Source organism: Dermochelys coriacea, chromosome 2, assembly GCF_009764565.3.
Source record: "Dermochelys coriacea isolate rDerCor1 chromosome 2, rDerCor1.pri.v4, whole genome shotgun sequence".
Taxonomy (NCBI): Eukaryota; Metazoa; Chordata; order Testudines; family Dermochelyidae; genus Dermochelys; species Dermochelys coriacea.
Window position 1 is genome coordinate 39,340,275 of NC_050069.1, and position 20,928 is coordinate 39,361,202.

Consider the following 20,928-nt stretch of genomic DNA (forward strand, 5'->3'; position numbering starts at 1 on the left):
TATGTCAGTTGCATGTTCCATAATCCTCAAACAGTGGCGAGTGGGATTTATTTTTGCTTGTGTTTATTTACTTACTGTGGAGCACTAATGGTTTATCCTAATTCTTCTGCCTTTCATTGTGCATGTCTCTGCAGATTCTAATTCGTATTAGTTCTAAACCAGAATACTTCCAGTCTTGCTGCATGATAAACAGCTGCTTCTTCACACACCTACACACCACAACCCCCTTGGCATACTTAGTCCAGTGAGTTTTTTCTGGTGTTTAGATTGTTCCATCAGGATTTGCATGAAATACCTGGAGAACTCTAGGAGGGTTTACCAGACTTACAAACAAATACACTTAACAAAACACACAATTCTTTTTCAGGAAGGTTCTGTACTGTTCTTCTAATGGAATAGTCTGTTTGTTACAGATTTGCGTTGATATACTACAAGACATTTTATTAAACAAGCTTAAGGATCCCACCAGAGTCCTTCAACATCTGAAGGAAAAATCTTATTTTCTTAAGAACAAGTGAGTTTTTATACTGTTGGTATGTTTGTGCTACTTGAAGATTTTTAAATGATTTAAGGTATTTCTAGTACAGAGCTCTCATGTGAAAATTACATCTTTTGGAGATTGGGCCTGTCAGCTCATGGGGAATGTTTGGGTTGAAGAAGATACCGTTGTGCCACTTTAATTCTGGAAGGGAAATAGGCAAGAAAATTTAGATTGCTGTACAGAGTGGATTTGATTTAAATCACTAGTCAGGAAGACTTCATTTAATCATGGATTTCTATATAAAAGTGCATTCTTGTTGGGTGTTATAACCTTAATAAATATTGTTCACAATTCAGAGATAGATGTAGGTTTCATTTTTAGAAGGTACATACATTTTTAAACAGTGATTTATTTTGAAAACTTTTTCAAATTAATTTTACAACTATATCAGAAAATGAATGATTGTTTGGTTATTTCATTTACCAAAGGTAGTTGAAGCAGATATTTATGAAATCATTGGGAGGTGAACTATCTCCAGTTCAACAGGTTAATCATTAATATTTGGAGGATTTTCTTGCCATGCTGTATTAGGAGGAGAACATCACCAGACAGACATTTTAATTGTTTTATTTAACTAAAACAACAACGTTATGTATTCTGGATTTTTTTCTTCAGCAGTAAACATATGATATTTTAACAAAACAAGCATATGAATTTTTGAATTTAGTTAAACATTCAAGTTTTTTAAAATCAGGTTTGTTTTTGTTAAAATTGTTTTTAACTAAAATAGTTAAATGAAATTAAGAAAAAAATTGACTGTCAGCCAGGTCAACATGAGAAGCTTAAAATATTGGCTTCTGCAGATACCTCAGTCGTCTTCACCTTCATTTTCCTGTTTTTTCATAATCTGGAAAAGAAAAACAAGCTTTCCTGCTTTTTCAGGTCCCGAACGATTTCTCAATTTGGAATGAATTAGTCCAAAGGACGAAAATACTCTTTCTACACCAGCAGAAGAAGCTACTGCTGTTAAAAGTGAGATTATCATTTCAACAGTCTCTGAATCCAAGTGACTTCCACCAGTTCACTGGTGTGACTTTCTTTAAAATATCATCAGCAAACACATTTCTTGAATGGTTCACCCTTAGCTCTGAATTTTATTATAGTTGGCATTATGGAGGGATGATTGCTGGATGTCCATGTCATAGCCAACTCCTCTTCTTCAGCAGTTAAAGTTTGACCCTGGTACCGAGTATTGAGAATATTTGGAAGAAAATGAGCTGGAGATAGTGCTTGTCCCATTTGTTTTTTTTAATGCTTGTAATTTAACTCTGTCATTGCATATTTCTCTTTTTAAGATCTCATTCAGTTCCTTCCAAATTTCAACAGCATCAGCAATAAAACAGCTATTTCCCTGAGTTTTGTTCAAGGCTACAGAAATAGGCTTCAGGGTACTCAGCATGTGTTCAACATTTCTCTTAGGCCCAATGTTGAGAATAGTGCCATCTATTTTTTCACAGTTTTGTTCACAAACTGTCATCAGATTAAGTCAGGTCTTGATATAGTGCTCAAAACAGTCCACTACTGAGTTCCATCGCACGTCTTGTGGGAGAGTTAGCTTGGTTCCTCCCACTTTTTTCAGAGCAGCTGCTGCAAAGTGCTTGTTACAGAAGGGTTTTGCAATTTCAACAACATTAACCTTTATTTCTGGAACACTGAAGTCTTTGGCTAGGCGGTTCATCAGATGAGCCCTGCAACCATATGTTATTAGCTTGGAACTCTCTTCTAAATTTCTTCTCATCTTGGATACATTTGCAGCATTCATAGAATCATAGAATCATAGAATATCAGGGTTGGAAGGGACCTCAGGAGATCATCTAGTCCAACCCCCTGCTCAAAGCAGGACCAATCCCCAATTTTTGCCCCAGATCCCTAAATGGCCCCCTCAAGGATTGAACTCACAACCCTGGGTTTAGCAAGCCATTGCTCAAACCACTGAGCTATCCCTCCCCCGAATGGTCCATCTCGCCAAGCATCCTGTCTCTGACAATGGCCGGTTTCAGATAGAATGAACAGAACAGTGCAATTTCAAGTGATCCATCCCTGTCATCCTCTCCTAGGTTCTGGCAGTTGGAGGTTTAAGGACCCTCGGAGCATGGGGTTGCATCTCTGACCATCTAGGCTAATAGCCACTGATGGACCTGTCCTCCAGGAACTTATCTAGTTCTCTTTTGAACCCTGTTATACTTTTGGTCTTCACAACAGTCCCTGGCAACGAGTTCCACAGGTGGACTGTGCGTTGTGGGAAGTACTGCCTTTTGTTTGTTTTAAACCTGCTGCCTGTTAATTTCACTGGGTGACCCCTAGTTTTTGTGATATGTGCAGGGGTAAATAACACTTCCCTGTTCACTTTCCCCACACCGTCGAGCTTTATAGACCTCTCATCTCCCCCACACCAAACAGTCCCAGGCTTTTAAACTTGTCCTTATAAGGAAGCTGTTCCCTACCCGATAATTTTTATTGCCCTTTTCTGCACCTTTTCCAATTCTAATGTTGTTGGGGTTTTTTTTTGGGGGGGGGGGGAAGCGGCAGGAAATGGGGAGGCCAGAACTGCAGTATTCAAGGTGTAGGCATACCATGGATTTACATCGTGGCATTATGATATTTTCTAATCTCTCTCTTTTCTTATGGTTCCCTATATTCTGTTAGTGTTCAGTGGCCCAAAAAAAAAGGGGGGGGGGGAGTGGATGTTTCCAGGGAACTATCCACAATGACTCCAAGCTCTTTCTTGACTGATAACAGCTAATTTAGACCCCGTCATTTTATATGTACAGTTAGGCTTATGTTCCGAGTGTGCATCACTTCGCATTTATCAACACCATTGAATTTCATCTGCCATTTTGTCACCCAGTCACCCTTTGTAACTCTTCACAGTCATCTTTGGACTTCGCTATCTTGAATAATTTAGTATCATCTGCAAACTTTGCCACCTCGCTGTTCACCTTTTCCAGATCATTTATGAGTATGTTGAACAACACTGGTTCCAGTACAAGTGGGAGACCCACACTATTTACCTTTCTCCACTGTTAAAACTCACCATTTATTCCTACCCTTTGTTTCCTGTCTTAACCAGTTACTGATCTGTGAGAGGACCTTCTCTCATATCCCATGACAGCTTACTTTGCTTAAGAGCCTTTGGTGAGGGAACTTGTCATAAACTTTCTGAAAGTCCAAGTACACTAAATCCACTGATTGTCTGTGACCAAGCTGCATACTAGACATTTGAATTTTTTTTTTCACAGTTTGTTATAGCTTTCACTGCTACTTCTTGTAAGTATTCTGCTGTATGTTCATTTCCTGGTGTATCAATTGTTTCTGTAAGGAAGACATTCCCTTCTTCTGTTGTCATACAGGCACATACAACAAGATCATTGTGGACATTGCTCCACCCATCAACACTCAGGATAACAATTTCACTCTTTAGACCTTTTGCACACTGCTCAGTTTCTCTTTCATACACTTTACCCAGCAGTTTACCTGCAACATCTGCTCTGTTGGGTGGACTGTATCCTGGTCTTAATGACCGAGCCATGTTAATGAAGTGTGGGTTCTCAATCATACGAAAAGGAGAGTTTGTTGCATAAACAAACCGGGCAATTTTTTCATCAATTATCTCTTTTTGAAATTTGCTGGTTCTTATCACAAATTTATCTGTGGTTGTTTCTGGATGATAGTTTTTTTTCTTTTTGCTATAGATGATGTACTGTGGCTATGTGACACACAGTAACTCTTTGCAAAAAGAAAAGGAATACTTGTGGCACCTTAGAGACTAACAAATTTATTAGAGCATAAGCTTTCGTGAGCTACAGCTCACTTCATCGGATGCTCACGAAAGCTTATGCTCTAATAAATTTGTTAGTCTCTAAGGTGCCACAAGTACTCCTTTTCTTTTTGCGAATACAGACTAACACGGCTGCTACTCTGAAACCAGTAACTCTTTGCTTAACATTGTAGTTACGTTTCTGAAAAATGCAACTTTAAGCGAAACAATATTAAGCAAATTCAGTTTCCCCATAAGAATTAATGTAAATGGGGGGGGTTAGGTTCCAGGGAAATTTTTTTCACCAGACAACAAAAGACTATACATACACTATCAGTTTTAAACAAACAATTTAATACTGGTACAAAGTGATGATGATTGTGAAGCTTGGTTGAGGTGGTGAAGTCAGAGGGTGGGATATTTCCCAGGGAATGCTTTACTGCTAAATGATAAACTAGCAATCACCTGAGCCCTCAAGGGTTAACCCATTGTTATTAATGTAACCTTACACTCTGCAAGGCAGCATGAATGGAGGGAGGGGAGACAGCATGGCAGACAGAGAGACACACTATGTGTTTGAGAGAGAGATGTGCATTGCCCCTTTAAGTACGCTGACCCCACGCTAAGTACACTGCCTTTTTAAGTAGATCAGCAAGTTGTGACAGAAGCTGCTGCCAGGAATCTCCCTCTGTCCTGAGCCTTGTCGCATCCCCCCCCCACCCCCGCTTTGTGGAGATATGGGGTAAGCAGGGTGCAGGAGCAGGGGACACCCTGACATTAGCTCCTCCCGTCCCCACATACACACACAGGAAGCAGGAGGCTCCCGGGAGCAGCTCCAAGGCAGAGGGCAGGAGCAGCACATGGCAGTGGGGGAAGGGACAGCTGAACTGCCTGCAGTTGATAGCTTGCTGGGCGGCTGCCGCACAGGCAACTTAGGGGAACGGGGAACTGATAGGAGGGCTGCCGATCCACCCTGGTTCCAAGCCCCCACCAGCTAGCTGCAATGGGCTGCTCTTCCTGAAAGCAGGCGGTTGCCAAATGTTGTTATAAGGGAGCATTGTGCAACTTTAAACCAGCATGTTCCCTAACTGATCAGCAATGTAACAACGAAACAACGTTAACCGGGATGACTTTAAGTGGCGTTCCTGTACATGATGTGACTGAAACACTATCATTGGCAGATAACTCTGAAGCTGTAGAAAGTGATGGTGATCTTGAAGGTGGATAGTCTTCAGAATCCTGTGTATTGAGGATGGATTTTCCTAAACAAAATAAGTCAATGCAATTATTTAATTATTATTACCATACTGCTCATTTAGTATTACTTATTGCTTTCACTGACACTCTGTACTACTTTAAAGGTGAAATTGTATTTTAGCTATTTATTTATTTTGACTATTTTGTATCATAACTGCATCTAAAATGATAGTACAATAGAGTAACAACTATATTTTTTGCTGAAACATGAGAATTAAAGAATAGTCCAGAAGGAAGACAGGCAGTCCTTAAGAAAGAAGTATGAAATAAAAAAGTTTACCACCCTGAAGATCCTGCATGTTCAGACATGTTCCTGTTATCATCTTCAACGCAGCATTCTCCTGAGAAGGAACACTTCTCATGATATTGTTTCATTCGGGCAACCAGCCTTTGCATTTCTCTGTTGCACTGTTTGCATTTTGCACGCATGCCTGTCTTACCGACAGGTAGGGGAACTTCATTAAAATATTCCCAAACTGGATCTATTTTATGGCCTGCTGCCATTATAGGTTTTCCCTTCTAGTGAAAGAATGGCATGGTAGATCTCAATTCAATGAAGGCTACACTCAGAAAGACCTCAAGACTTCTGGAATATGCTGCTCAAAGAGTTTCACTTTTGTTTGTCCTGCCTGTCTCTCCCTTCTCACATTTATCTCCAGACCTATTCTGACCCAATAATTTGCTATTCATTGAACTTTTTGAAACTTTGCACTTTTAGAGAGAGGTAAGGGATTGACTCTGTGTACACAACTTTGCTGAGGAACAATAGGGTTGAGGTCTGTTATTTCTCACTTCTGTATGTTTGTTTTTACTGGTGATTGGTTTGTTTGTTTGTTTTTACTGTTAACAAGCATGTTATCTCTGGAGACACAAATCCACAGTTTGAGAACTGCAAAACTAAGCATCTCTGATGGCATCTTCTAGACTGAGCACCAAGTCCCATTGGGTAGATAGAATGATTAACCTAAATAATCTATACAGAAGCCCCTGGAACCTCATAAAATTTGGTCCCTAATCTGTGAACTATTGGAACTCATTCATGAAACTTTTTTTAAACATTACATGAGTATATTGTCTCATACTATAGAATTAGAATTTATAATCCCTATTCCATGATGAGATATCTTTGAACTATAATGTATCTTAATTAAAACTATCTTGATATAGGATTTTTCTTCAAAAATCATTTTATCAAAACAATCCAATTTTAATATTAAAAAATCATTGATTTTTAGCCACCCTGTTGCTGTTGAGTCCTTTCCTTGCAGCCCACCAGAATTCTTGTAGCATTTAAGTTGGGAGTACCGATAAATTCTTTGTTCTTTCAGTTGCTCTGTCCATATTTGGATAAAATGGAAGCATTTCGTGTCCTAAAGGGAAACAATATTGTGTGAACTAACTTGTGGCTTTCTGTTGCTGGATATGATTGCGGAAGAGAGGGCTTTCATGTAAGCAGTAAATTACCCCCTATATAAATAGTACTTGCAGACTAAAAAGAATATATTCTGCATAGGTGCTGAATTATTAAGTCATTCTCTATGTAGCTGTTCAGGGCCAGAAGGCTATTCCCCACCTCTTTCTCTTCCAAATCTGAGATAAGAAAAGTCAGTTTTGTGTCTTGCCCTGACAAAGTAAATAGTGTTGATACATACATTTTTGGTAGTGGAATTTGACTAGATGAGAAATGCCAACTTGTGAGGTATAAATAATACTTGCTAATTTGAATAGACTAAAATATTACAGTCCCTTAATCAGAGCAGCATTCAAAACCAAGCTGCATGTTGTGTAGGTATTGGAAAATGATTATTTGAAACACTAGGGAGGAGCTATAAAGCATGAATAATGTAAACGCCCCAAAAGCAAGAGAAGTCTTAAATCTAATTCTTTGGCTGCTGGCCATATTTCCATTCTTCCAGCAAAATGAGTGTACTAGGCTGGGAAGATGCCTTATATAGGCAAGAGAATTAAAGTACTTAAGTATCCTATCAAAAAGGTTCAGCTAGCTAATCAGAATCCTGGTTATAATCTGCTAGAGATATGTCATGAGCATGGAGTACTAAGTATCCAAGATTCGTAATTTCTTCTCCATTCCCCCCCAGAAAAATTCTAATCACTTATTCACTCTCTCCCCATCCAAATCTCACTTTTTTCACAATACCTATTATCTCTAGTTAGTCAATTGAATCATATTTAATCAAATAATATTTAGTAAGAAATCTGTGGTGCATTTCTACCTTGCATTTTTAGACCCAAAACAACAAAGCACATGTTTATCTTTAAAACCTTTGGGACTATTCCCTTGCTTTGCTGGATGGGGTTCCTGGTGTGGAAATTGCACCCACAACAGTTCTAGACCCTCTGATTTATCATTGTTGTCTTCACATTGTCTAAAAATTCTATCGTGTCATCCTTTGTCTAAGTTAACTTCCTCTAGGCAGGGACCTTATCTTTATAGATGCTTGTGAAACACTGTGCTCACCTATGGTGCTGTATACAAATGTTCTGCAGAGATGGCTGAAAAATGTAATTTCCTGGAGAAAGTGAAGGAGATAATGTTCACAGTAACAATGAATTTTTTCAGCAGCTGTCACTACTGTGTATTGAAGTTCAGATGTAAATAAGGAAGAGATAAATGAGAGAGGAAATCCCATTAGTGACTTTATTTATAGTACGTAAAAACTCTGATTGGTGTTACTATATCCATTACTTTGAGAGCCCAGTGTGTTTGTTCAGTCCTGTAATCTGAGTTATAAAAGATGACTCTTCTCCCCCTCTTTCCCCCTTTCTAAATAGGTCCAGCCTGTGAGCTAATTCTATCAAACTTTTCTTTTTAATATGAAATCTACAGAGTGTGATCTCTTCCTCTGTGGGGTTTACCTAGTGTCTTGTATTCATGGTGGTGCTTTAATGCAGTCATCTGAAGTAACAAGACTAGGCATTTCTATTCCAGCATGTGTGTGCCCAGGATTAAAAGGAGCATTGTCTATGTATCAGAAAAGACTGCAGCATATTAAAATAATATACAATATACAATGATTTCAGAGCTTATATTCATAAACTACTTTGCATTTTTATTTGAGAAAGCATTTGTGAGGTGTTTGCATTGTATTTATTTACTTCACTTCACCATTTCATCTCATTTTTAACTGCAGGTTTGTCACATACTCCAGACAGAAGTGGAACAATGTCCTATGTTTTTGTAAATGATTCTTCCCAGACAAATGTGCCCCTGTTGCAGGCGTGCATTGATGGAGATTTTAACTATTCCAAGCGGCTGCTGGAGAGTGGCTTTGACCCAAATATTCGTGACAGTCGTGGCCGAACTGGTCTCCACCTTGCAGCAGCCAGAGGAAATGTAGACATCTGTCAGCTGTTGCACAAATTTGGTGCTGATCTACTAGCCACCGATTACCAAGGTAACACAGCCCTTCACCTGTGTGGGCATGTGGATACCATCCAGTTCCTAGTCTCTAATGGACTCAAAATTGATATTTGGTAAGTTTGTCATCTCTTTTTTGACCACTTTATAGTATATTAATCTCTCTCTCAGAAGAATTTGTATGAATAAGTTGCCTGATACGAATGCTTTAATGGTAAATTCAGTGAAATTCAATTTTTTTAAATGCCAGTTATGGAAAAAAAAGAAAAACAAAAGCATGGGCCCACTCCTAACTGATCATGAACATCATGAAAGGCAATAGAAGCAGGAGCTGTTGGGCTGGCCTGGCATAGCCACTGTCTCTCACTGGCTAATGGCTCTGCTATCCTGGTTTGGCCAGACAGCCAAGAGGGGGTGGATGGCATCACAGAATAATTTAGAATGACGGGTGATTTTTTTACTATTTTCTGTACCACAGTCCTAATGCTTTAACTGACTACTGTAACAAATAAAGACTATACAGTAAATGTGTATCGGGTCTCTGGTACTCTTTGGGAGACTCTGCTACCTTTCAATGCTCCCCCTTCTTCAAAGCAAATCCTTCTTTTAAATATGGTATATTCTTTCTTTCTAGCTCCCAGCAGCTGTCAGATGCTAGTGTTCAGACACAAGCATTCGGAATACCAAATAACTGGCTATTTTATTGAGTACAGTTAGGTTATCCAGGGTCGCATTGTTCTGAGAACTTTCTGCACATGCATCCCAACAGAGGAAAACATGGCAGCCGGCAATAAGTTTAGGACCTTGGGCCTTCTGTTCATCTTTGATTATTGGAGCTGCCTATGATCTCCTCGTATCCGCAGTATTAATTATTGGCCAGCCCAGGATCATCGTGTTTTTTTCCTTCCTCCCTTTATCCTAAACACCTGTTTGCTGGCAGCCTCTAATCTGAAGGCAACAAATGCACTCCTACTTGGTTTAGTTTTCTCAAAGGTAGAAGTAGGGGGATTTACACATCTTGTGTTTCGTTTATTGCTTAATAGTCTGTGACTCTTATACAATAAGGAGCTATGAAAGAAACTTAGATTTCAAGCAGTAATCATACAAAGCCTTATACACTAATATAAATATGTTGTTAGTTTGTTTATATTTGTTGCGGGAGCATCCAAAGGCTGTAATCAGAATAAGACCCCGTTGTACTAGGTTTTTTGACTGTGTACCAAGAGTAAAATATTATAGGGTTATGTGCTTTAAAAATAAACTGTACTGAATTTTTCATACAATTGCCTTTTATTCTTGGACTTTTTATAACTAAGAGTAGTTAACTATTTTGTGTAGCTAGTGACTAGTCCTAAATACTAATTGGTTAGTACATTTTACATTGCATACTTATGCAGATTCAGCCTATCTTAGAATTCTCATTTTATGGGTTATCTTCCCCCACCCCCTTTCTTGAGGGGACTATTTTAGCAATCACCAAGGTGCAACACCACTTGTTCTGGCAAAACGAAGAGGAGTAAATAAGGATGTAATTCGATTGCTGGAGTCTTTGGAGGAGCAGGAGGTGAAAGGATTTAACAGAGGAGCTCACTCTAAGATGGAAACCATGCAGACTGCAGAAAGTGAAAGGTATTACAAGACAGGTGTTTACTAGAAAAAAATAAAAGCATGTGTGTAAAGTATATCTTTGTTGGTAAATCCATATTGTTTTCTGCTAGATACAGGAGTTGACATGTTTGTTCCTCAAAATGGAACAAAAGATTTATAAAAATTACCTTTCATAAAAACTAAGTTAAATAGAAAAGTTTGTGATTTTTTTTTTTTAAATTTCTAATGAAAGAAGTTTTTATAACAGCTAAGTATTCCACTACAGGGTTTGCAACCCAAATATTGTACCATTTTACTGGTGCAAGATAATCTGAAAATGAAATTCACTCGAAAATGGTTATAAGCAAGTCCCTCAATATCCTGCAGCATTATGCTCTATAAACTAAGGATATGTCTACAATGCAATTAGACACCCGCAACTGGCCCATGCCAGCTGACTCGGGCTCCCGGGGCTGGGACTTAGAGGCTGTTTAACTGCGGTGTAGACGTTCGGGCTGGCGCCTGAGCTTTGGGACTTTTTCCCTAACAGGGTCCCAGGGCCTGGGCTGCAGCCAGAACCCAAACATATGTCACCCCATATGTTTTAAAAACAAGCCTACTCACTTTACATTTTATATCTTAAAATTTTACAAGATTCCAAAGGGTTGGACATTTATATGGATAAGATGAATGTCCAGAGTTAGAATAGGTTTCAGAGTAGCAGCCATGTTAGTCTGTATTTGCAAAAAGAAAAGGAGTACTTGTGGCACCTTAGAGACTAACAAGTTAGAATAATTACTGATAAAAATTTTGGAATAAATGTTCATTTCATGTGTCAAGGGTTAAACCAATCTCTAACAATTAGAGAGAGACCTAATGTGGAGGAAAGATTATCTCACATCTGCCTGCTCTAGGGTTTCTTGCATCTTCCTCTGAAGCATCTAGTGCTGGCCGCTATTGGAGACAGGACACTGGACTAGACAGACCACATATCTGATACAGCGTGGCAAGTCCTGTTTCCTATGGGAGTTTTACCATTCACTTTAATGGGGCTTGGATTTAGCTGTGATTTTTGAACTGATAATGTCCCTTTAAAACCTGTAACTTCCTTTCCCTTTTGGAACCTTCATTAATGTTCTCGTTTGATTTGGCAGGGAAACCTGCAACTTGCCTTTTGGAATTACAGACTTACAGTTTACTCCCAGTTTGTTTGTGAGCTAGTTTAAAATATCTGAAGTATCTCCTTTTGTAACATAACTTTGTATAATAAAAATAGATCCAGACAGCATTAGAAGCAAATGAATGCACATGTGTGCTTTGTAATTAAATAGTTTCTGTCCTTGTAAGAGCACTGTTTGGGGGTTGGCTTTTCAAACCTCTAGTTTCACTCCTACCTTTTGGTATTATTTCCTGATTCTAGAGACTCTCAGAATAGAATCCCTACTTGTTTCTCTCCTCCCTCATTCCCACTATGCATGAAGCCAAGGGAGGATAATCGATGTTCCCTCTGGAGACCCTGAACTTCACTTTTGAACTGACAGAAGTTTCTAGAGATCAGTGCAAAAGTGTTCACTCCTTTCCTGGCTCAGTTTAATGCTGCCTCCTCCTCATTACACTCAGTTGCTTCTGACTCACAAGCAAAGGACAAAACAAAACTCTGTTCCCAAATCAGATTTCTTCTTTTCCCTTGCCCGCCCCATGTGGTATCATATTGTGCTATGCCTGGGCAGAACATTCCCTCTCTATTTTCACATAGAGAATCTTCTTGTATGCATAGACCTAGTGACCTGTAACTATAACAGGAAGCAACATTGAATGGTTTTGTTCGAAGCAAAATGAACATTTAAGGATTTGTCACTTACAGATTTTTCCAGAATAGTTTTATAGAGGCACTTGTTGCTTTATTAATGTTGCTTTTAATTTGGTTTCAATAGAAAATGCCAAAGGGGGCTTCTTTGAGATTAGTGAGGACCTTTGGTTTTGTTGTGGTGGTTTTTCTTAACAATGAACTTATCCCCCCCCCCCCTTTTTTTTTTTATTTAAGATTGCATTGTGCCTTTCTTTAACCTCTGGAGTGATTATGTATTAACTAGTTGGTTCTTAATTAGTGAGGAAATGATAATAATCAGGGAAGATGACTAAGTTCTGTAGTTACGGGCACCACCATAGCTTTGCAGCCAGCGGCGTATTATCGCCTCAGCCGACAAGGGCGGCAAATTTATAATAGCCATAGGCGCCGACTTTACGTGGCGCCGGTGGGTGCTTGTGCCCCCCCCAACTCCGCCCCCCAAATCCTCGGCCCTGCCTCCTCCTGCGGGCATGCCGCGTTTCCCCTCCCTCCCAGGCTTGCCGCATGAAAGCGCTGGGAGGGAGGGAGGGAGGGAGAAGTGAAGCAGCGGCATGCTCAGGGGAGGAGGCGGAGCGGAGGTGAGCTGGGGCGTGGGGAGGGCCGCAGCAAGTAACCCGGGGGTGGGGCAGAGGAACCGCTCGCCGCCCCAGCTCACCTCCGCTCCACCGCCGCCTCCCCCGCCCCGAGCACGCCACCACTCCGCTTCTACCCCCTCCCTCCCAGGCTTGCCGCAGGAAGCAACTGCCGGTGGGTTCAAATAAATTTATACAAAAACTAAAACAAGTTCATATGGGGCTGGGGGTGGCAATTATTTCAGGGCCTAGGGGCGTCAAAATCATTAATCTATCACTGTTTTCAGCCAAATAAATATTTAAAAACCAAAAAAGACAAGCTACTTTACTGGAAATGCCTGAACATTTCTGCACATGACACTGTAGTAGTTCAGTAAATTACTGGAGCTTTGTCTAATTATTATTCAGTAGTTGTACTTTATAATGAGGAAAAATGTCACATGAATAACATTAATATTAATCAGGAGTGTATTTTTAGAAAAAAGGTTTACAAATGAATCTTCCTTCTAGGCATGTGTTACTGTCGTCTTTAGTCATATCAGAAGCAAGAGCATTTAAACGGATAGTGTTAACTCACAAATTACTTTTATCTGAAATATTTTGTTCCTATTAATATTACAGGATATGCCTAAGATTACTATAATTTAAGAGGTTTCAGAGTAGCAGCCGTGTTAGTCTGTATTCGCAAAAAAGAAAAGGAGTCCTTGTGGCACCTTAGAGACTAACAAGCTTATTTGAGCATAAGCTTTCATGAGCTACAGCTCACTTCATCGATGAAGTGAGCTGTAGCTCACGAAAGCTTATGCTCAAATAAATTTGTTAGTCTCTAAGGTGCCACAAGGACTCCTTTTCTTTTTTATATTTTAAGAGATATTGGGGGGGGGGGGAGGAATCTGTTTTTACTCTGTATATTTTATGCCTTAACATCACTGTCTTCATATCTAGTTTCACTGTTTCTCTTTCTACACTGTAAGAGCCTGATTCTGCAAATGCTTATGCTCATCCGTAACTTTGCTCATCTGGGAAGTCGTGGGACTACTCAAATGAGTAAAGTTACAGACCTGCATAAGTGTATGATCAAGACTTTAGTCAGTTTTTTTGCTGTTAGTGTGGTTTCTTCATACATCAGTAGAGGAAATACATTTGCTTATTTTTTTAAATACTTCTCTATACCCAAATCAAAAATTCTTTTGAAAAAAATAGATTATAAGGTCATCTGTTTCAAAGGATTGCTTGTCAACTACTGTACATTGAGTTGGTGGGGTCGGGGAGGGTCCTTTTCTTATCTGCTGTCTTGAGATCATGAATAAGTACTGTAAATCTGAAAATGTTTAATTTTGAATGTTTTAGTTGTATTAGTAGGATTACTCTTATACTTAAGGATGCATTCTTTTACTTGATGCGTTTATAACTTTAATCCTTCACAGTGCAATGGAAAGCCATTCCCTCCTTAATCCGAACCTGCAGCAAGGTGAAGGGGTTCTTTCCAGCTTCCGCACAACATGGCAAGAGTTTGTGGAGGACCTGGGCTTCTGGAGGGTGCTACTCCTGATCATCGTCATTGCCCTTCTCTCTCTTGGAATCGCATACTATGTTAGTGGGGTGCTTCCTTTTGTGGAAAATCAGCCTGAATTGGTGCATTAAAGCAAATGAAAAGAGGCATAATGTTCTTTTCCTGAGTTCTAATCTTTGTTTTTGAGCGTCTTATAATTTTTTTCTCAGTGCAGCAGTATATATTGTTTGCCTTTTATATGTACTGCTAACCCTTTTGGAAGAGAGCTGCATTAATTTCCACTAACAACACCAAATTCTAAAACATTCCTAGGCTACCTCTGACATGTCTTGACTTCTAATCAAAACTTATAGGTAGCAGTCTTTATTGATCAAATGTGGTGATTATAAAAGGCCTTCATAAATAAATAGCAAATCCTTGAGCATGAAAAAATGTGTTCTGGTACAGGACCAAATCATTTTGTTTTCCATTTGAAAAAAAAAAAAGTGAAACTACTTTTCTTATGCTTCATCTTTTGAGGAGGAGTATTCTTATAAAAAGCTACCTAGATTAAATTGGAATAATTTTAATATATTCTGATATTTACATTATACAATACTGTAAATGTGCAGTTTTCTTAGTGCACTCAGCATGTTCACGTGTATGGTTATAAACTAGATATACATTTAAAGAATAAGAAACATTTCAAATTTTATAACTTTGTTAAACTTCCTTTGACATCCTTGGATCAGTCTTGTATTTATGTATTAGCTTAATATAACATAGGTTTTTTTCCAGTCAGTGTGGTGATATTAATATTTGTGTGAGAATAAATCCTTTGAAGTGAAATTATCTGAAGTGCTTTTGGACGCAAACATCTTTAAAATGCAACTTTTTCATTTGAAATACCTTTAAGGAAACATTTTCTTTGTAAAGTAGATGAAAAGCGATTCAAACATTTTGTTCTGTGTTGCTGTGAAACGTGTCATGCAGGATAACTGAGTGTTTTCACAGACACTACAGTAAACAGTTCGTTCATTTTATTTGCATTTTGTGCGATGATTTAATTGGGATATATTTTTTGTTATGTTACTATCAGTTTCAACTGTTTTCAAATGACACTCAAAATGTGATAGGGTACTTTCTGAGTTAATGCAATGCAATGCAACATTGCAGTGAGTATCTTCATATTAGGGAATATTATATAAATTGAAATCTGGCCCAATGTGAGGTCTTTGTTGTTAATCTGAAATTATAATACCTGATGATTTAATACTCTTTTATGGAGACTGGGTAAATCTGCAGTAAGGTTGGGATTGTCAAAGATGCCCAACTCCCACTCAATTTCCATGGCAGTTAGGTGCCTAACTCCCTTAGGTTGCTTTGACAATCCCAATCTAAGTGAATTCAGCAAACTTTAATAATAAACAGCAAAAGGATTTGTTTTACTAAAATGATCCTAAATCACGCAAAATAAACTGAACACATGCAAAGTTAGAAATTACGGTAAATAATAGTGGATATACATACATCTTATTATTGTGTTAATACGTATTTGTTGTCTCTAGTTTGTGATCATTGACTGAGGAGGCATCTTGCCTTTGTGATGTTGCGTAGGCTTCACTGAAGCTTTCATTCTAAATAGTTTCTGAAGAATTCTGAGTCTTATTTTTCATTAAGAAGCTATTCTCCCAGATGCTACAAATGCAGCAAAGAGGGAAGCCTCCAAAAATGAGCTTCTCTTCTAAACAGTTTAATTTGTTGTTTATCTGTTTATAAATAGAGAAACATAAGCTATTACATATAAACTACATTCATTTGTATAGGAAAGTCCATTTCTGTTAAGAACACTGTCTTGTATTCAGTAATGAAATTTTGCATTATGCACACTCTGTATAATTTGCAAATGTATTTTGAGTGTGAATGAATGTCATAAATAAAGATGTATAAGTAGACACTTTACTTTTATTACTATTTTAGAACAGAACTAAAGATTTTATTTCATTTTAGTGATTCGATGTTAATTTCTTTCCATTTTGCACTGACCATATTGAAACAATGTGTATTAAAAAAGAGGATTTTTTCCCATTCTTAAGGGTTGAGGCATGAGGGTTTTGTGATGATGCAGGGCTGGAGGCCTCCCACTTTAGAAAAATCTATCTTTAACATGTATGGTGTTGGAGAATAATTATTTTTTGGGGCTTGCATGTTTTTTTCCCTCTTACTGCTGTTATTTTGGTCAGTTGTTTATTTCTCTAATGTCTAATATAGTCACTTTCATCCCAAAAAGAAAAGGAGTATTTGTGGCACCTTAGAGACTAACAAATTTATTAGAGCATAAGCTTTCGTGAGCTACAGCTCACTTCATCGGATGCATTTGGTGGAAAAAGCAGAGGAGAGATTTATATACACACACACAGAGAACATGAAACAATGGGTTTATCATACACACTGTAAGGAGAGTGATCACTTAAGATAAGCCATCACCAGCAGCGGGGGGGAGGGGGGGGGAGGAGGAAAACCTTTCATGGTGACAAGCAAGGTAGGCTAATTCCAGCAGTTAACAAGAATATCAGAGGAACAGTGGGGGGGGGGGGAAGGGAGAAATACCATGGGGAAATAGTTTTACTTTGTGTAATGACTCATCCATTCCCAGTCTCTATTCAAGCCTAAGTTAATTGTATCCAGTTTGCAAATTAATTCCAATTCAGCAGTCTCTCGTTGGAGTCTGTTTTTGAAGCTTTTTTGTCGAAGTATAGCCACTCTTAGGTCTGTGATCGAGTGACCAGAGAGATTGAAGTGTTCTCCAATTGGTTTTTGAATGTTATAATTCTTGACGTCTGATTTGTGTCCATTCATTCTTTTACGTAGAGACTGTCCAGTTTGGCCAATGTACATGGCAGAGGGGCATTGCTGGCACATGATGGCATATATCACATTGGTAGATGCGCAGGTGAACGAGCCTCTGATATTGTGGCTGATGTGATTAGGCCCTATGATGGTATCCCCCGAAAAGATATGTGGACTCCCTGAAAAAGCACAAGAACAAATCCGCACAGACACACCCCTGGAGCCCCGACCTGGGGTATTCTATCTGCTACCCAAGATCCATAAACCTGGAAATCCTGGACGCCCCATCATCTCAGGCATTGGCACCCTGACAGCAGGATTGTCTGGCTATGTAGACTCCCTCCTCAGGCCCTTCGTTACCAGCACTCCCAGGTATCTTCGAGACACCACCGATTTCCTGAGGAAACTACAGTCCATTGGTGATCTTCCTAAAAACACCATCCTAGCCACTATGGATGTAGAAGCCCTCTACACCAACATTCCACACAAAGATGGACTACAAGCCGTCAGGAACAGTATCCCCGATACTGTCACGGCTAACCTGGTGGCAGAACTTTGTGACTTTGTCCTGACCCATAACTATTTCACATTTGGTGACAATGTATACCTTCAAATCAGCGGCACTGCGATGGGTACCCGCATGGCCCCACAGTATGCCAACATTTTTATGGCTGACTTAGAACAACGCTTCCTCAGCTCTCGTCCCCTAATGCCCCTACTCTACTTGCGCTACATTGATGACATCTTCATCATCTGGACCCATGGAAAAGAAGCTCTTGAGGAATTCCACCATGATTTCAACAATTTCCATCCCACCATCAACCTCAGCCTGGACCAGTCCACACAAGAGATCCACTTCCTGGACACTACGGTGCTAATAAGCGATGGTCACATAAACACCACCCTATATCGGAAACCTACTGACCGCTATTCCTACCTACATGCCTCTAGCTTTCATCCAGATCATACCACTCGATCCATTGTCTACAGCCAAGCGCTACGATATAACCGCATTTGCTCCAACCCTCAGACAGAGACAAACACCTACAAGATCTCTATCATGCATTCCTACAACTACAATACCCACCTGCTGAAGTGAAGAAACAGATTGACAGAGCCAGAAGAGTACCCAGAAGTCACCTACTAGAGGACAGGCCCAACAAAGAAAACAACGGAACGCCACTAGCCATCACCTTCAGCCCCCAACTAAAACCTCTCCAACGCATCATCAAGGATCTACAACCTATCCTGAAAGACGAGCCATCGCTCTCTCAGATCTTGGGAGACAGACCAGTCCTTGCTTACAGACAGCCCCCCACTCTGAAGCAAATACTCACCAGCAACCACACACCACACAACAGAACCACTAACCCAGGAACCTATCCTTGCAACAAAGCCCGTTGCCAACTCTGTCCACATATCTATTCGGGGGATACCATCATAGGGCCTAATCACATCAGCCACAATATCAGAGGCTCGTTCACCTGCGCATCTACCAATGTGATATATGCCATCATGTGCCAGCAATGCCCCTCTGCCATGTACATTGGCCAAACTGGACAGTCTCTACGTAAAAGAATGAATGGACACAAATCAGACGTCAAGAATTATAACATTCAAAAACCAATTGGAGAACACTTCAATCTCTCTGGTCACTCGATCACAGACCTAAGAGTGGCTATACTTCGACAAAAAAGCTTCAAAAACAGACTCCAACGAGAGACTGCTGAATTGGAATTAATTTGCAAACTGGATACAATTAACTTAGGCTTGAATAGAGACTGGGAATGGATGAGTCATTACACAAAGTAAAACTATTTCCCCATGGTATTTCTCCCTTCCCCCCCCCCCCCCACTGTTCCTCTGATATTCTTGTTAACTGCTGGAATTAGCCTACCTTGCTTGTCACCATGAAAGGTTTTCCTCCTTCCCCCCCCCCTGCTGCTGGTGATGGCTTATCTTAAGTGATCACTCTCCTTACAGTGTGTATGATAAACCCATTGTTTCATGTTCTCTGTGTGTGTGTGTGTGTGTGTATATAAATCTCTCCTCTGCTTTTTCCACTAAATGCATCCGATGAAGTGAGCTGTAGCTCACGAAAGCTTATGCTCTAATAAATTTGTTAGTCTCTAAGGTGCCACAAATACTCCTTTTCTTTTTGCGAATACAGACTAACACGGCTGCTACTCTGAAACCTTTCATCCCAAAGGAATCCAAAGCACTCCTTGAACCTCAGTATATACTGAACACCACTGAAATGTAGCCATCTGTGGGGTAGAGGGAATCAGCCAGGACAGCACTGGGCAGCAAGAGTGGGGAGGAGAAGTTTTGCCTAAGTACACAAGGGCAAACCCCTTCAATGAAGAGGGCAGTTGTATCTTTACTATGTCCACACACCATGAAGGACTTCAATTTCTGGGGTCCATTCAAAAGAACAGACCCAGACTCCCTCACATAGCAAACTGCATGGAACTCAACCTTCGCTCTTGCAAGGATGGAGAGCTAAGTATAACCTGCTGTACTTGAATCTGTTGTTCCAGGGATCTGGACATTTCATAAAGTCCATTCTGGATTTTATATATTCCACTAATATTTATTATGTACTGGTATTACAGTAGTGCCAAGAGGATCTGGCTAATAATGGAGACCCATTGTGCAAAGCGCTGTACAGACACATGGTGAGAGGCTGTACCTGCTTTGAAGTGCTTCCAAGCTAAATAGACAACACAGAGAGAAAAGTGGGAGGGGAAACACAGGCACAGAGAGGTGACACAGTTTTCCCAGTGTCATACCAGAAAAGCATTTTGTGGTTCTGGAGGCTTTCTGTAGCTTATAGTGGCATTATGTTTTGTGAGACAGAGTTAATTGTCTCACTTTCCTGGAGTCTGTGCTGTTTCTGGGCAGTATACAACAGTACAGTATAGTACATTTTCTAGCTGATGCACTATAAGTAATCTGGCACTCTGTGATGTTTTGTCATGGGATGGTCATATGAGGGAGGGAGCGAGCATGGTATGGTTCTTAGAAGATCTAGCTACTGTTCATGGGTCTTCTGTTGACTTGCAGTTCAGTACTGGGGCAAGTCAATTAACCTCTCTCTGGCTGTTTCCCCACACACAAATTGGGAATAGCACCTGCCTTACAGTGGTGCAGTCGGTGAACTAATTAATGTCAATGATGCTTTGAGATCATTGGTCATAAGGCATTATAGAAGGGCAAATGATGGCAGTAATTTATCCAGAAATTAAATACAATACTTTAAAATAAGTCTAGAAAACATAGTACACAGACAAAGGCATCTACACGCCTAACGTGCAGGGATTAATACTGTTGTTTGCCTTGTTATATGTTTAAAATTAATATTAACTGCTAAGGTTAATAGTAAAAATTAAGCACAATAAAGCATTTTAGAGATAGTGATCAGATATGTTTACAGGTGGTTGTCTGCAGGTTAGCTGAAGCCTAATTATAACAACTGACATTCTCCTCACTGGCAAAAAAACCCAAAAACCCCTGAAGTGCTACTCTTATTTCTATAGCCAGCTCCCACCTCCAAAGGAATTTAGGAGTTAATATATACCTAAATTATCCCTTGATACATATTTTGATTAGGTGACTAAGAAAGCCTTTTATGACTAGTGAAT

At 39.6% G+C, this 20,928-nt stretch overlaps 1 protein-coding gene and 2 long non-coding RNA genes across 9 annotated transcripts in view; all 3 read left to right on the forward strand.

Moving 5' to 3' along the window:
• ANKRD46 (ankyrin repeat domain 46) overlaps positions 1–16,389 on the forward strand; it is a 29,282-nt gene extending 12,893 nt beyond the window's left edge. For 3 of the 7 annotated variants that reach the window (XM_038390441.2, XM_038390436.2, XM_043507507.1), the window contains exons 2-5: positions 414–514; positions 8,708–9,050; positions 10,405–10,563; positions 14,370–16,389. In XM_038390441.2, the coding sequence (XP_038246369.1) occupies positions 8,740–9,050; positions 10,405–10,563; positions 14,370–14,586 (687 nt within the window). In that variant the 5' untranslated portion in view covers positions 414–514; positions 8,708–8,739 and the 3' untranslated portion in view covers positions 14,587–16,389. Of the gene's footprint in view, positions 1–413; positions 515–6,883; positions 7,004–8,707; positions 9,051–10,404; positions 10,564–14,369 lie in introns of all 7 variants that reach the window. The other 4 variants (XM_043507509.1, XM_043507508.1, XM_038390440.2 and 1 more) reach the window with 2 other exon arrangements.
• On the forward strand, positions 12,850–14,187 carry LOC122458620. The gene is made up of 2 exons (XR_006278691.1): positions 12,850–13,593; positions 13,813–14,187. It is a non-coding gene; the product is annotated as an uncharacterized LOC122458620 (long non-coding RNA).
• A 3,096-nt stretch (positions 16,390–19,485) lies between the features above and the next one.
• LOC122458621 lies at positions 19,486–20,704 on the forward strand. Its single transcript, XR_006278692.1, has 2 exons — positions 19,486–20,259; positions 20,293–20,704. It is a non-coding gene; the product is annotated as an uncharacterized LOC122458621 (long non-coding RNA).
• Positions 20,705–20,928: the final 224 nt, after the last annotated feature.